The sequence below is a fragment of the Salmo salar genome, chromosome 19 (assembly GCF_965601325.2).
Source record: "Salmo salar chromosome 19, fSalSal1, whole genome shotgun sequence".
NCBI classification, from domain to species: Eukaryota; Metazoa; Chordata; class Actinopteri; order Salmoniformes; family Salmonidae; genus Salmo; species Salmo salar.
In genome coordinates this window covers 45,846,302-45,859,236 of record NC_138309.1, presented here as the reverse complement: position 1 = coordinate 45,859,236, position 12,935 = coordinate 45,846,302, and the positions used below count along the sequence as shown (strand labels likewise).

The window sequence follows — 12,935 nt, the reverse complement described above, 5'->3', positions numbered from 1 at the left end:
ACGTAACAACGAACAATCCCGCACAAATCCTAGCTAAACACAGACAGACTAAATACCCCCCCACTAATGACAAACACAAAACAGGTGCAATCAACAAACAGACATAACTAATAGACACTGAAACACAGATCGGTGGCAGCTAGTAGGCCGGCGACGACGACCGCCGAGCGCCGCTCGACCGAGGAGAGGCGCCACCTTCTGTGGATGTTGTGACAGTAATCCAAGTTTTCTTATAGTAAATCTGAGTTTGGTGAGGGCCAAACTTGGTGGGTGTCAAATTAGCTAGCCGTGATGGCCGGGCTATCTACTCAGAATATTGCAAAATGTGCTTTCGCCGAAAAGCTATTTTAAAATCTGACACCGCGATTGCATAAAGGAGTTCTGTATCTATAATTCTTAAAATAATTGTTATGTATTTTGTGAACGTTAATCGTGAGTAATTTAGTCAATTCACCGGAAGTTTGCGGTGGGTATGCTCGTTCTGAACATCACATGCTAATGTAAAAATCTGGTTTTTGATATAAATATGAACTTGATTGAACAAAACATGCATGTATTGTATAACATAATGTCCTGTGTGATTATTTTTGGCAGGGTACTCACCTGACATAATCTAATGTTTTGCTTTCGCTGTAAAGCCTTTTTGAAATCGGACAATGTGGTTAGATTAACGAGAGTCTTGTCTTTAAAATGGTGTAAAATAGTCATATGTTTGAGAAATTGAAGTTATAGCATTTATGAGGTATTTGTATTTCGTGCCACGCAATTCCACTGGCTGTTGACTAGGTGGGACGCAAGCGTCCCACCTTGCCCAGGGAGGTTAAGGGTTTCAGAGACTTCATTAGCAGTGGTTGCTGATGCGTATATGATTGAATCATCAGCATACATGGACACACATGCTTTGTTTAATGTCAGTGGCAGGTCATTGGTAAAAATAGAAAATAGTAGAGGGCCTAGAGAGCTGCCCTGCGGTACACCACACTTTACATGTTTGACATTAGAGGCTTCCATTAAAGAAAACCCTCTGAGTTCTATTAGATGGATAGCTCTGAATCCACGATATGGCAGAGGTTGAAAAGCCATAACACATAGGTTTTCGCCACAACAGGTTATGGTCAATAATATCAAAGGTCGCACTGAAATCTAACAGTACAGCTCCCACAATCTTCTTATTATCAATTTCTTTCAATTTGTGTCAGTGCAGCACATGTTGAGTGCCCTTCTCTATAAGCATGCTGAAAGTCTGTTGTTACTTTGTTTACAGAGAAATAACATTGTATTTGGTCGAACACAATTTTTTTCCAACAGTCTGCTAAGAGCTGGCAGGAAGCTGAAAGGTCTACTGTTCGAACCACTAATGGCCACTTAACTATTCTTGGGTAGGTAGATTACAGGCATTGGTTTCAGTGAGAAGCTTCCTCTTGATTGGACAGCTTGATGAAAACCAGTCAATATTCAGGTCCCCAAGAAAGTAGACCTCTCTGTTTATATCCCATACACTATCAAGCATTTCACACATATTATTTAGATACTGACTGTTAGTACTTGGTGGCCTATAGCAACACCCCAAAAGAATAGGATTTAGATGAGTCAGGTAAACCTGCAACCACAACACTTCAATAACACTTGATATAAGATCTTCTCTAAGCATTACAGGGATATGGCTCTGAATATATACAGCAACACCTCCCCATAAGTATTTCTGTCTCTTCTATAGATGTTATATCCTTGTATTGCTACTGCTGTATTATCAAATTAATTATCTAAATGAGTCTCTGAAATGGCTAATATATGAATGTTATCTGATGTTAGAAAGTTATATATTTCAAAAACCTTATTTCTAAGGCTACATATATTCATATGGGCTATTTTCAGCCCTTTCCTGGGTAGCAGCAGTGATAGATATAATATGGAAAATAGAAAACAAAGCAAGAGAAAAAAATATCCATTAATCAGTTGGTGTGTGTAAGTGTGTGTGTGTGCTGAGGGGTTGAAGCTAAGAACCCATAGGCTTGGCTCTCTCATCCTTCTAGGCTTTTGGGAGGGAGGGTGGAGCCTTCTGGCAGCAGCTTTAGTGTCATGCCTGCTCCCGCTCTCCCTCACTGGTGCTCGAGGGCGCCAGACTGCCTATCATTACACACACCTGTCACCTTCATTACACGCACCTGCACCTCATTGGACCCACCTGAACTCCATCATTACTTGATTTCCTCCCCTTTATCTGTCTGTTTCCTCTGTTTCATCCCTGTGTCAGCATTGATGTCGTTATTTTGTCCCCTGTCCAGATGCTGGTCCTATCCTGTTTCATGTCCGTTGTCTATTAAATGGTCTCCCTGTACCTGCTCCCTGTCTCTAGCGTCGATCCTCACACTTAGGATAGTCCTCGTTGAGGAAGATATATGTTCCTCTCAAGTTCTTGGCTCTTTCCAGAACAGCTACCTTGTCCTTGAACCTCAGGAACTTGACCACTATCGGCCTGGGCCTGTCACCTGTGCTGGTGGTGGGTTTTCCAGTCCTGTCGACACACTCCACCTCAATTTTTCCTTTGGTCCATCTTCACTTTCTCCAAGATCATTTCCCTCACTTTGTCCTCAGACTCCATCCTGGTCTCATGTGGAGATTCTGCAATTCCGTCCACAACCATGTTGTCACGCCTTGATTTCTCTGTCATTGTTATCATAGATTCACACACAGAACTGATGTCCTCTCTCAATGACTTACAGCTTGCTGTCATCTTGCCACTCTCCTGTTTAAACTCATCGAGTTGATGCTGGGAGAACTGCAAACTGTTCTTCAGGTCGTCTATTCTTTTATTAGTTGAATCCACCAGTATTTGGACAAAACACTTCAAGCTATTTTCTTGTTGTTGTAACAACTGCTTGCAGAACTATTTTTGTTCATTTAAAAGATCCTTCACCTTCACTGTCCTCAACGGGTACTCCCGCCAGCTTTGGTCTTTGTCATGGTAGCAACATAGGTTATGCTGTTACTCCTCATAGTTCCAGACAGGGCAGGTCACAGGGAAGATTGAAAACAACAACAACAAACAGCAGGGATCTAGACAGCCACAAGCCCGGAACAATCTGCAGTTCCAGCCACAATGGCTTGATATCTTGATAGGCAGCTAGTTAGCAGCAAGGCTAGCTGCCACGCCAAACAGCTCCTCAGATCTGGCCTTGGTCGGCAGAATCACTGGACAGATAGTAGTGGTTCCAGCAACTGATGCCAACAGACAATAGACTTTCAAAACTTTCCAAAACAACAAACCAAGCTCTCCCTTATTCTGTGTTCAACAGGAAGTGATGCAACTTATTATGTGACTTAAGCACATTTTTACTCCTGAACTGATTTAGGCTTGCCATAACAAAGGGGTTGAACACTTATTGACAAAAAAAAAACATAATTCCACTTTGACATTATGGGGTATTATGTGTAGGCTATCAACAAAACATCTACATTTAATAATAAATGTAAGACAAGAACATGTCGAAAAACTCAAGAGGTGTGAATACTTTCTGAATACTTTTTTCTATGCAAATCGTTCTGTAAAAATGAATGACCGACTAATTCCACCATGCATGCATTATGAAGCAATAAACAATAACCATCTGATTTACAGCTGTAGGTGCACTGAGGCGAAAACATGTCTTTGGAGTTAAATGTACTGAAATGCACTCAAACAAAATTCATTGGACATCAACTCCCATTCTATAAAAAACAGACACGTCCATGCTATATGTGGTTTCCACTAGATAGCACAGCCACAAAGTCAAACTGGGCTACATCTTAAAAATTGATGAAAACAAAAATTTTCGTTTTGTTCTTAATTTAAGGTTAAGGTTAGGATTTAAAAAAATCTAATTTTAAGAAACTGAATTATATAAATGGGCGGGGTTTATGCCTTTGTGGCTGTGGTAACTAGTGACAACCATGATAAGTACCTGTACCAGTCCAAACCTCGTGCGTAATGCCGGTCAAAGAAGTGCGGTTCAGAGCCCAGCGCGCGGATGTCCGGGTGCAGCCTGAGAAACTCCAAAAGAGCCCTCGTGCCACCCTTCTTTACCCCTATAATGAGGGCTTGGGGTAACCGCCGTGTCGCCATCCAATCTTTAACCGAGTTATTCGTCTCCAAACCCGACGTTATTGTGCTCCCCTCTCCGGCTACTGGGTATCCATCTTCATTCTGTACCATTACAACGTCCTTATACAACGTCCCGTTTCTGTCATGATACCATCCTGATAAAAGAAACTCACTGGCAGGTCTGTGGGAAATGGAGTTTTCCCTTATGTTCGACTCGCAGCATCCCGCGAGGAAGTAGAAAAGAGAGACACAGATTATTCCCAGAGAGAGCATGATTAGAAGTTTTTGGAGGACCCTCCTGATGTCCCTGTCCGTTGGGTTGCTGTGGTGAAAAGCTGCCATCGCCTTCCCTCAGAGTCCCATCCGAGGAGGACCATTCTACTGCAAGCGCAGCTCACTTAACTTCCTTCACCTCTGTGAAGACACGAAAGCTTTCTGAGCAGCTCAGAGAAAATAAAGGCTCCATAGTGACGCTACGTGGATTCCACAAAATTGCCAACAAAGTCGCCGGTCTGCCCGCGTCCCATCTTTCCCTTTCGCGGTTCATTGTGCGCGTCAAGGGATCAATTCCTGTGTTATGTCCAAATATTCACCCACTTAGTCGATCCCACCGACATGTAGTATAGTCTACAGCTTTTAATATCCGCGGCGCATGGCTGGAGTGATCCTTCTCCCTGGGATTACCCGCCGTCTCCCTCCATGGGTCTCCAGGGACTGCGCGTCATGGGGTACGTCTATCGCCCCCCTCTCCTCCTCTCCCCCTCTCTCTCTCCCCCTTTTTCTCTCCCTTTCTCTCTCTCCCTCTCTCCCCCCTCTCTCTCTCCCCCTCTCTCTCTCTCCCTCCCTCTCTCCCTCCCTCTCGCTCACTCTCTCCCTCCCTCTCTCTCTCCCTTTCTCTCCCTCTCTCCCTCTCTCCCTCCCTCGTCAGTCATTCAGGAAAGTGTGCGCTGCGCTCCGCATTTAACTGTCTTTGATTGTTTAATTCCAACGGATTTTATTGGAAAACGGAGATGAATTCAAAGCGCGTGCACGCGGAGGAGAGGAGCTATATCCGACCGATTATGACCCTTTTAAATGTAATAAGTCATAATTTATCCACTTTGAGTTTTATGTACGCCTATTGTCCAGTTTATTCACAGCCAGTTGTGCAATACATGTCATGGCCTATACAGTTAACTTGGTTGTCACTTTAGAGGGCCACTTCATGATTTCAACTTGCAGCAAACTATACACTGTAAACCCCAAGGCATTTTTAACTAAAATAAGTAAGTTGAACTCAAAGTCAAGGATAACTCACTATTACTTAAAATGTTTATGTGGTACTGACTCAGAACTAAATGAGAATTCAAAGCAACTACATTTTTTAAAGTTATAACAAATTATTCAAATTATATATATATATATATATGTCACGAATTCCGCCGAAGTCGGTCCCTCTCCTTGTTCGGACGGCGTTCGGCGGTCGACGTCACCGGCTTTGTAGCCATCGCCGATCCACTTTTCATTTTCCATTTGTTTTGTCTTTGTTTTACACACCTGGTTTCAATCCCCCAATTACTTGTTCATTATTTAACCCTCTGTTCTCCCATGGTTGTTTGTGAGTGATTGTTTGTCTTGTATACGGTCCATTATTGTGGGCTCGGTATATTGTGTTGTATTCGTGAATACTTGAGTAAATACGTTGATTACTCATATCTGCTGTCCTGCGGCTGACTCTCTACATCAGCTACACAGAGGCCGATTACAATATATCTGTGTTTTTGCATGTACATTGAGTAAATTAATTTCCAAAATACAGAGTTCCCAGTTGTCTTGAAAGCACCATAAAACTCATGGTACCCTTCACCAGCTCATATCTTTGTGAAGCTGGATTCATTGCTCTCGTCTGCATTAAAACCAAATATCCATCCAGGTTGAATGTGACAGCAGAGATGAGGTGCTCACTGTCGACCACATCCCCTGACTTTGAGAAGTTCTGATGCGACATGCATCAAACACACCCATCTCATTAGTGGTGGTGAGATAAGATACATTATGTCAGACTGATTTGAATTTGACTGTCATAGCCCCACATTAAAAGTATGTGATGGTGATGTGAGAAAACAATCGTAAATACTGTTAGAATGTTTTTCAATTGACTACCAAAGCCCCAAATAAAAAAGTAAACATGGCTGTTAATTACATAATTTTGTTCACATGGTTGTGGTCACGAGAACTTTCAGATATCCAAATGGGGTCGTGGGCCAAAAAGGTTTGGGAATCCCTTACGTAGTCACTGTTCCTAACCCTGGCAGTCATTCTGAATGCAAGTTGCAGGTGAATAAAACGTTCAACTGTTGTATATTTGTAAGTCGCTCTGGATAAGAGCGTCTGCTAAATGACTTAAATGTAAATGTAAATATGCTAACTCTGGCTGGATTACAATAGGAACAACACATCACTTTGCAAGCCTGCAGAATGGGGACTTGTAGGTAAGTTTGCCAAATTCTGGTAAATTTCCCAGGTTTTCCTGAAATCTAGGTTAGAAGATTCCTGGAATTGCTTCAACCAGGATTTGTTGAAAATCTGTGAATTTTTGGAAAGTTACTGGAGATTTGCAACCCTACTTGCAGGCCTGATGTGGTCTATAAACCATGTGTTTCAGGCCAATGTATTTGGGTAAAACTAGGCCTCAAAATATGGCCTTAGATTAGAGCGTTTGATATATGAGATATTTAAGGTATTGTCATAAAGAGTTTAATTATAATGTTAACATTCACTTAGGAACTCACTAATGAATTTAACAACCATGTCTCTGTCACAAACAAATACAGTCATGAGTGGTAACTCTACCAATCACTGGAAAAGGCAAGGCACACTGTAACTTATGTTGGAGGCGTGGCTTAGTAGGGGCGTTACTCAAATCTGGACCCCCTACAGCAGGGATATCAAACTCAATCCACGGAAGGCAGAGTGTCTGCGGGTTGTTGGATTTTCCTTTAAATTAAGACCTAGACAACCAGATGAGGGGAGTTCTTTACTAATTAGTGACCTTAATTAATCAATCAAGTACAAGGGAGGAGCAAAAACCCGCAGACACTAGGCCCTCTGTGAAATGAGTTTGACAGGTGCCCTACAGGGTCACAGTGACTATCAGTTTGATTGATGACTACAACATAACTTTAAGTAACTACTCAAATATAGTAAGTGCAGCGGATTTCATAAAAATCAAATTTACCTAATGATATAGTAGCACATTGGGATTTACGGTGTACATGTTTTACTCACAAAAACACACAAAACCTCATTAGTCTACAAAATGGGATATAAGGCAAATTTGACAGAGTTTATCACGTCCGGATGGTGGTGAGTCCCTTTTATAAATTAGGACATGGCTGAGAACATCATTGGTTTATTGGTTAGTATTAGTCCAGTTGCTGTGACTGGCATTGGCCAAAGCTTTCTGATTCTGACCCTCTGATGTCATGGACACTCCCAAGTCCTATTGACCAAATCTCCGATCTCATGAGACTAACCCGAAAGAATAAAGGTTCAATTTAAAAACCTTAGATTAATCAGTCAACAAGGAAACAGGAGTGTACCGGTAAATTAACACAGACATTCTCTCATATCACATTTTAACAATTATTATTTTTTTATTTAACTAGGCAAGTAAGTTAAGAAAAAATTCTTATTTACAATGATGGCCTAGGAACCAGTGGGTTAACTGCCTTGTTCAGGGGCAGAATGACAGATTTATACCTTGTCAGCTCAGGGATTCAATCTAGCAACCTTTCGGTTACTTGCCCAATGCTCTAACCACTAGGCTGCCTGCCGCCCCTACACTCTAACCACTAGGCTGCCTGCCGCCCCTACACTCTAACCACTAGGCTGCCTGCCGCCACTACACTCTAACCACTAGGTTAACTGCCATCCATACACTCTAACCACTAGGCTACCTGCCATCCCTATACTCTAACCACTAGGCTACCTGCCGTCCCCCCACTCTAACCACTAGGCTACCTGCCGCCCCTACAATCTAACCACTAGGCTACCTGCCGCCCCTACACTCTAACCACTAGGCTACCTGCCGTCCCTACACTCTAACCACTAGGCTACCTGCCGTTCCTACGCTCTAACCACTAGGCTACCTGCCGTCCCTACACTCTAACCACTAGGCTACCTGCCGTCCCTACACTCTAACCACTAGGCTACCTGCCTCCTCTACACTCTAACCACTAGGCTGCCTGCCGCCCCTACACTCTAACCACTAGGCTACCTGCCGTTCCTACACTCTAACCACTAGGCTACCTGCCTCCTCTACACTCTAACCACTAGGCTACCTGCCGCCCCCTACACTCTAACCACTAGGCTGCCTACCGCCCCTACACTCTAACCACTAGGCTGCCTGCCACCCCTACACTCTAACCACTAGGCTGCCTACCGCCCCTATACTCTAACCACTAGGCTACCTGCCGCCCCCTACACTCTAACCACTAGGCTGCCTGCCGCCCCGTGACGACAACAAGGTCTTGGGTTTTTATTGAAAGAACAGAAATCACAGTGCAGAGTCATAAATCAAAAGCTTATTGTGATATAACAATAGATGTTGATATGAAGCCATATGTGTGTTCTTTATATCCTGTTTAAGCAGGTCTCTGTAACAGTGCTGATGTAACAGGAGGTTAGGGAGCTACGTACGGGCCATTAAGTTTTATTGTTGTAAAATAAAGACGGCTGGACTGAAGGTATGGTTAAGAGCTCATTGGAGAGTCGTTAGGGTTGTAACACAGACACACACGCACACACACTTTATTTTACACATGGTTTATCCCAGTCATCAGCCGACAGCAGATGTGACCTAAGTCATTAGGTTGTACGTTGTCTTGGACTGTAAAAGTGCAAAACCAATAACCGATGCAATATTCATTGTTATATATTAAAAGATTTGTGCAGGATAAAAATCGCTTGGTTTGCATCTCTTTTGCAAGACAACAACACAGATAAGCAAACATTAATGCAAATAATAGATCAAATATTCAGATCGGGGGAGTATTTGATTACTTATTCCATAACTGGATCATTAAGGGTTATGATGAGATTTGATTAGATCATGATGGAGTGACAGAGTGTCTTACTAAGGCTTTATTGAAAAGTCGACTCTCGTCCCGACGCACTAACACTTTCATTTCCAGAGAGAGACACGTAGACAGAGATTTTTTCCTGTTATTTACTGTAGGGAATAAAACGTGTTTTTAGAACCTTACACTTTACTGTACCTTTTGTGTTCCACCTTTTTGTTCTTCCTTTAATGTGTTCATATTTCTGTGAATAACAGGTACAATCTCTGCTCATCTCTGGCTATGAACGTTTGGAGAAGAGGGAGACACTGATGTTGACTGTTCTGATCATTTATGATAATGATGTCACACACGGATGCAGGTTGTCATCTATCAAGCCAATAAAAGCTCTTACCCAACACTCAACTGGCCCTGACACACCATCATATCCCTCATCACTGCCACTTTTCCTTTGATTAACACAACATTGCTGAATCCCAAAAGAAGTGAAGACAGGTTATAAATTTAGATTAAAGTTACAGATCAAATTGATTCAGAGATATTTTATGCTCAGTTTCCTTGTTGATGTGATGTTTTGACCTGCCTCCATGGATGAGAGACCAAGGTCAGAGCAGAGAGGAGAGGAGAGAGGAGAGGAGAGTAGAGCGGAGAGGAGAGGAGAGGAGAGCCGAAAGCAGAGCCGAAAGCAGAGCGGAGCCGAAAGCAGAGCAGAGTGGAGGAGAGGAGAGAAGAGAAGAGCAGAGCCGAAAGCAGAGGAGAGGAGAGGAGAGGAGAGGAGAGGAGAGGAGGAGGAGAGGAGAGGAGAGGAGGGAAGGGAAGGGGAGGACAGCATCCAGGTTATTTGTCTTTTGTCTGCAGCCGTTATGTGGAGCAGATTGTTCCGTGATGAAGGGGTCGTCTATAAAAGAATGACCCTGAGGTCAGGGCTGGAGTATGACCCTACTGATCCTACAGACAGAGGATGGAGACATTATGGAACGCAGACATGGAGCCATCGGTAGTTCTGACTTCCAAGTTCCAGTCACTGTATTTATCTCACTCTCTGAGAGCCACACTGAGGCTCTGAGGTCATTCTAATGGGATTCGAGATTAACTAGGTGGGTCGTTCCACCAATTCGGTGCCTTTTGAGAAGTGAATTGAGGTAAAAAAAATAACAAATAAAAAAATTATTGATTTGTACTTTCTGTCAAAAAGATCACATGTTCAAAATCATAAAAAAACATGTTTTCCCATCTCAAGAGGTTAAATACAAATAGAAAATACTATAGTAAGTTTCTGTTAAAGTAATAGGGTTGACCATTTCATGTTAAATCAGCCATAAATCGCCTGTCCTGGCCATTCTGACACAATAAGCAAGACAAAAAAAAAACATTTCCACCCTTGCAAAACTAGAATAGTCAAAGTAAGCAAAATGATGTTGAAAATACGTCTAAAATACGTATTTTCCAGATGTTGAAGTTAGGTTCATTTTCCAAACGTTTAAAATACATCTTTATCCTGACGTTGAAAATATATATTTTCTGGATGTTGAAAATATGTATTTTCTCTTTGTTGAAAATAGGTATTTTCGGACATTGAAATCAGGTTCATTTTCTGTTCTGAATGAAAGGTGAAAATATGTAATTTATAGACGTCTATGATTGGTTCAGATTTGGTCCGGACCGGACCTGCCTGCAATGGGATTTTATGAATGCCCATACATGTGGTCGGCCTACCATTCGTAAAACAGGCAGTTGCATTGGCTTTATTAGTCCTGATTCCGTGGACTAATCAATTTGGCTATTTAAGCTCTGAATATCAGCTACCCAACTCTATCAGGAGTTATCCTGTGCCTATTTGCAGTGAGAATCAATGTGTTTACACAGCCGGAAATGCAGAAGTCTTTTCTTTTTCGCTATGATCAGCTCTTCAAACATTTACAGATACAAACTTGAAACCACTGATCATGATTAATTTAACCCACGGGAGGAAACTCCTGGAAAGCAGTTGTGCGTAGCCTGATTGTCCATCCATATTGTCCATTTTACTTTGACCTGTCCTGTTTTTAGGATAATGTGTTTGTTAACATGTCAGCACATGTTTTATTTGATTGGGCACCATTTAGGTTAAGCTATTTGATCGGAGAAACTTGCATGATGTAAAAAGTGACTGTCTCATTATATTGTCATCCATTTTATCTCCAGGATAAGCTAGATAAAATACAACATACTCTTTCTACCATGGGCTGTTTCTGCTACATGATTTATGCTCGCTGATTTTTTTGTTTGTTGGCAGAACGTTGGTGGAGCGCCACAGCGATGGGTCTCTCCGACAGCACCAAGCAAGACGCTGGTTGGAATGGGCAAGCAAAATATTTTGAGGCCCTGCCTTTGACAAAGTGGGCACTGCTTATCACAGGGCGGCATCGGCATTCAGACTGGTAACTAATTATAGTCTCTATAATAATATGGACCTGGAGTTCATCAGAGTGGATAACTAATTATCTATAATAATATTCGGAGGCTGTTCCAATCAGAAAGACACACCCTGGAGCAGCCAGTGGGGAGGCTGCACCTAACCTGAATTAGTTTCAGAGATTCACAGAGGGTTCAGAGTAGAGTGTGCCAAACACAGTGTGTGTGTGTGTGCTCGTGCGTGCGTTTGTGTGTGCGTGTGTGTGTGTGTGCACCAGATGAAACTGGTGTGAAGTGGAGAGGTAAGAGATGCAAACCAGATAAGACCAGACACTTAAGGAAAGGATAAGCTCTTCTTATGCCACCGTGGGGGGAAGGGTGTGTGTGCTTTTAGCTATAAACGTGTCCATGGTTACCCTGTAGACCCTGTCATCTGTCATCCACATCTTGTGTGTTTATGGGTGGGGTTTATAATGAGGGAGGTGTATTCCTCTCCAAACCAATCATATCCGCTGTAGTGGTCTCATTGTGTTGTAGGGAAATACAGGTCACGGTCCAACAATCAACTGGGATGTTTCTGTTTGAACAAAGCCAAGGGCCATTCCTAATTTGCTGGCTTTATTCAATCATATTTTTTGTGAATGAATGAATGACAATCATAAGTCGTTCGTTACTATGGGCCGAACCGTAACTTGAGTTTGCATTCAGCCCTTATAGTATGTGGACACCCATTCAAATGAGTGGATTCAGTTATTTCAGCCACACCCATTTGACAGGTGTATAAAATTGAGCACACCGCCATGCAATCTCCATAGACAAACATTGGCAGTAGAATGGCCCGTACTGAAGAGCTCAGTAACTTTCAAAGTGGCACCGCCATAGAATACCACCTTTCCAACATGTCAGTTCGTCAAATTTCTGACCTGCTAGAGTGGCCCCGGTCAACTCTTAAGTGTCTAGGAGCAACAACGGCTCAACCGCGAAGTGGTAGGCTACACAAGCTCACAGAACAGGGCCGCTGAGAGCTAAAGGGAGTAGCGTGTAAAAATCGTCTGTCCTCGATTGCAACACTCACGAGTTCCACTACCGTGCACAAGAACTGTTCGTCGGGAGCTTCATGAAATGGGTTTCCATGACCGAGCAGCCGCACACAAACCTAAGATCACCATGAGCAATGCCAAGCGTCGGCTGGAGTGGTGGAGGAGGAATAATAGTCTGCGGCTGTTTTTCATGGTTCGGGCTAGGCCCCTTAGTTCCAGTGAAGGGAAATCGTAATGCTACAGCATACAATGACATTCTAGATGATTCTGTGCTTCCAACTTTGTGGCAACAGTTTGGTGAAGGCCCTTTTCTGTTTCAGCATGACAATGCCTCTGTGCACAAAGCGAGGTCCATAAAGA

At 42.8% G+C, this 12,935-nt stretch overlaps 1 protein-coding gene across 1 annotated transcript in view; it reads right to left on the bottom strand.

Annotated features, from left to right (window-relative positions):
• The window catches only part of LOC106578851 (heparan sulfate glucosamine 3-O-sulfotransferase 6), a 36,853-nt gene extending 32,033 nt beyond the window's left edge, over window positions 1-4,820 (bottom strand). Inside the window, exon 1 of the mRNA XM_082965744.1 lies at window positions 3,942-4,820. Within this exon, the coding sequence (XP_082821870.1) occupies window positions 3,942-4,423 (482 nt within the window). The 5' untranslated portion in view covers window positions 4,424-4,820. The remainder of the gene's footprint in view (window positions 1-3,941) is intronic.
• Window positions 4,821-12,935: the final 8,115 nt, after the last annotated feature.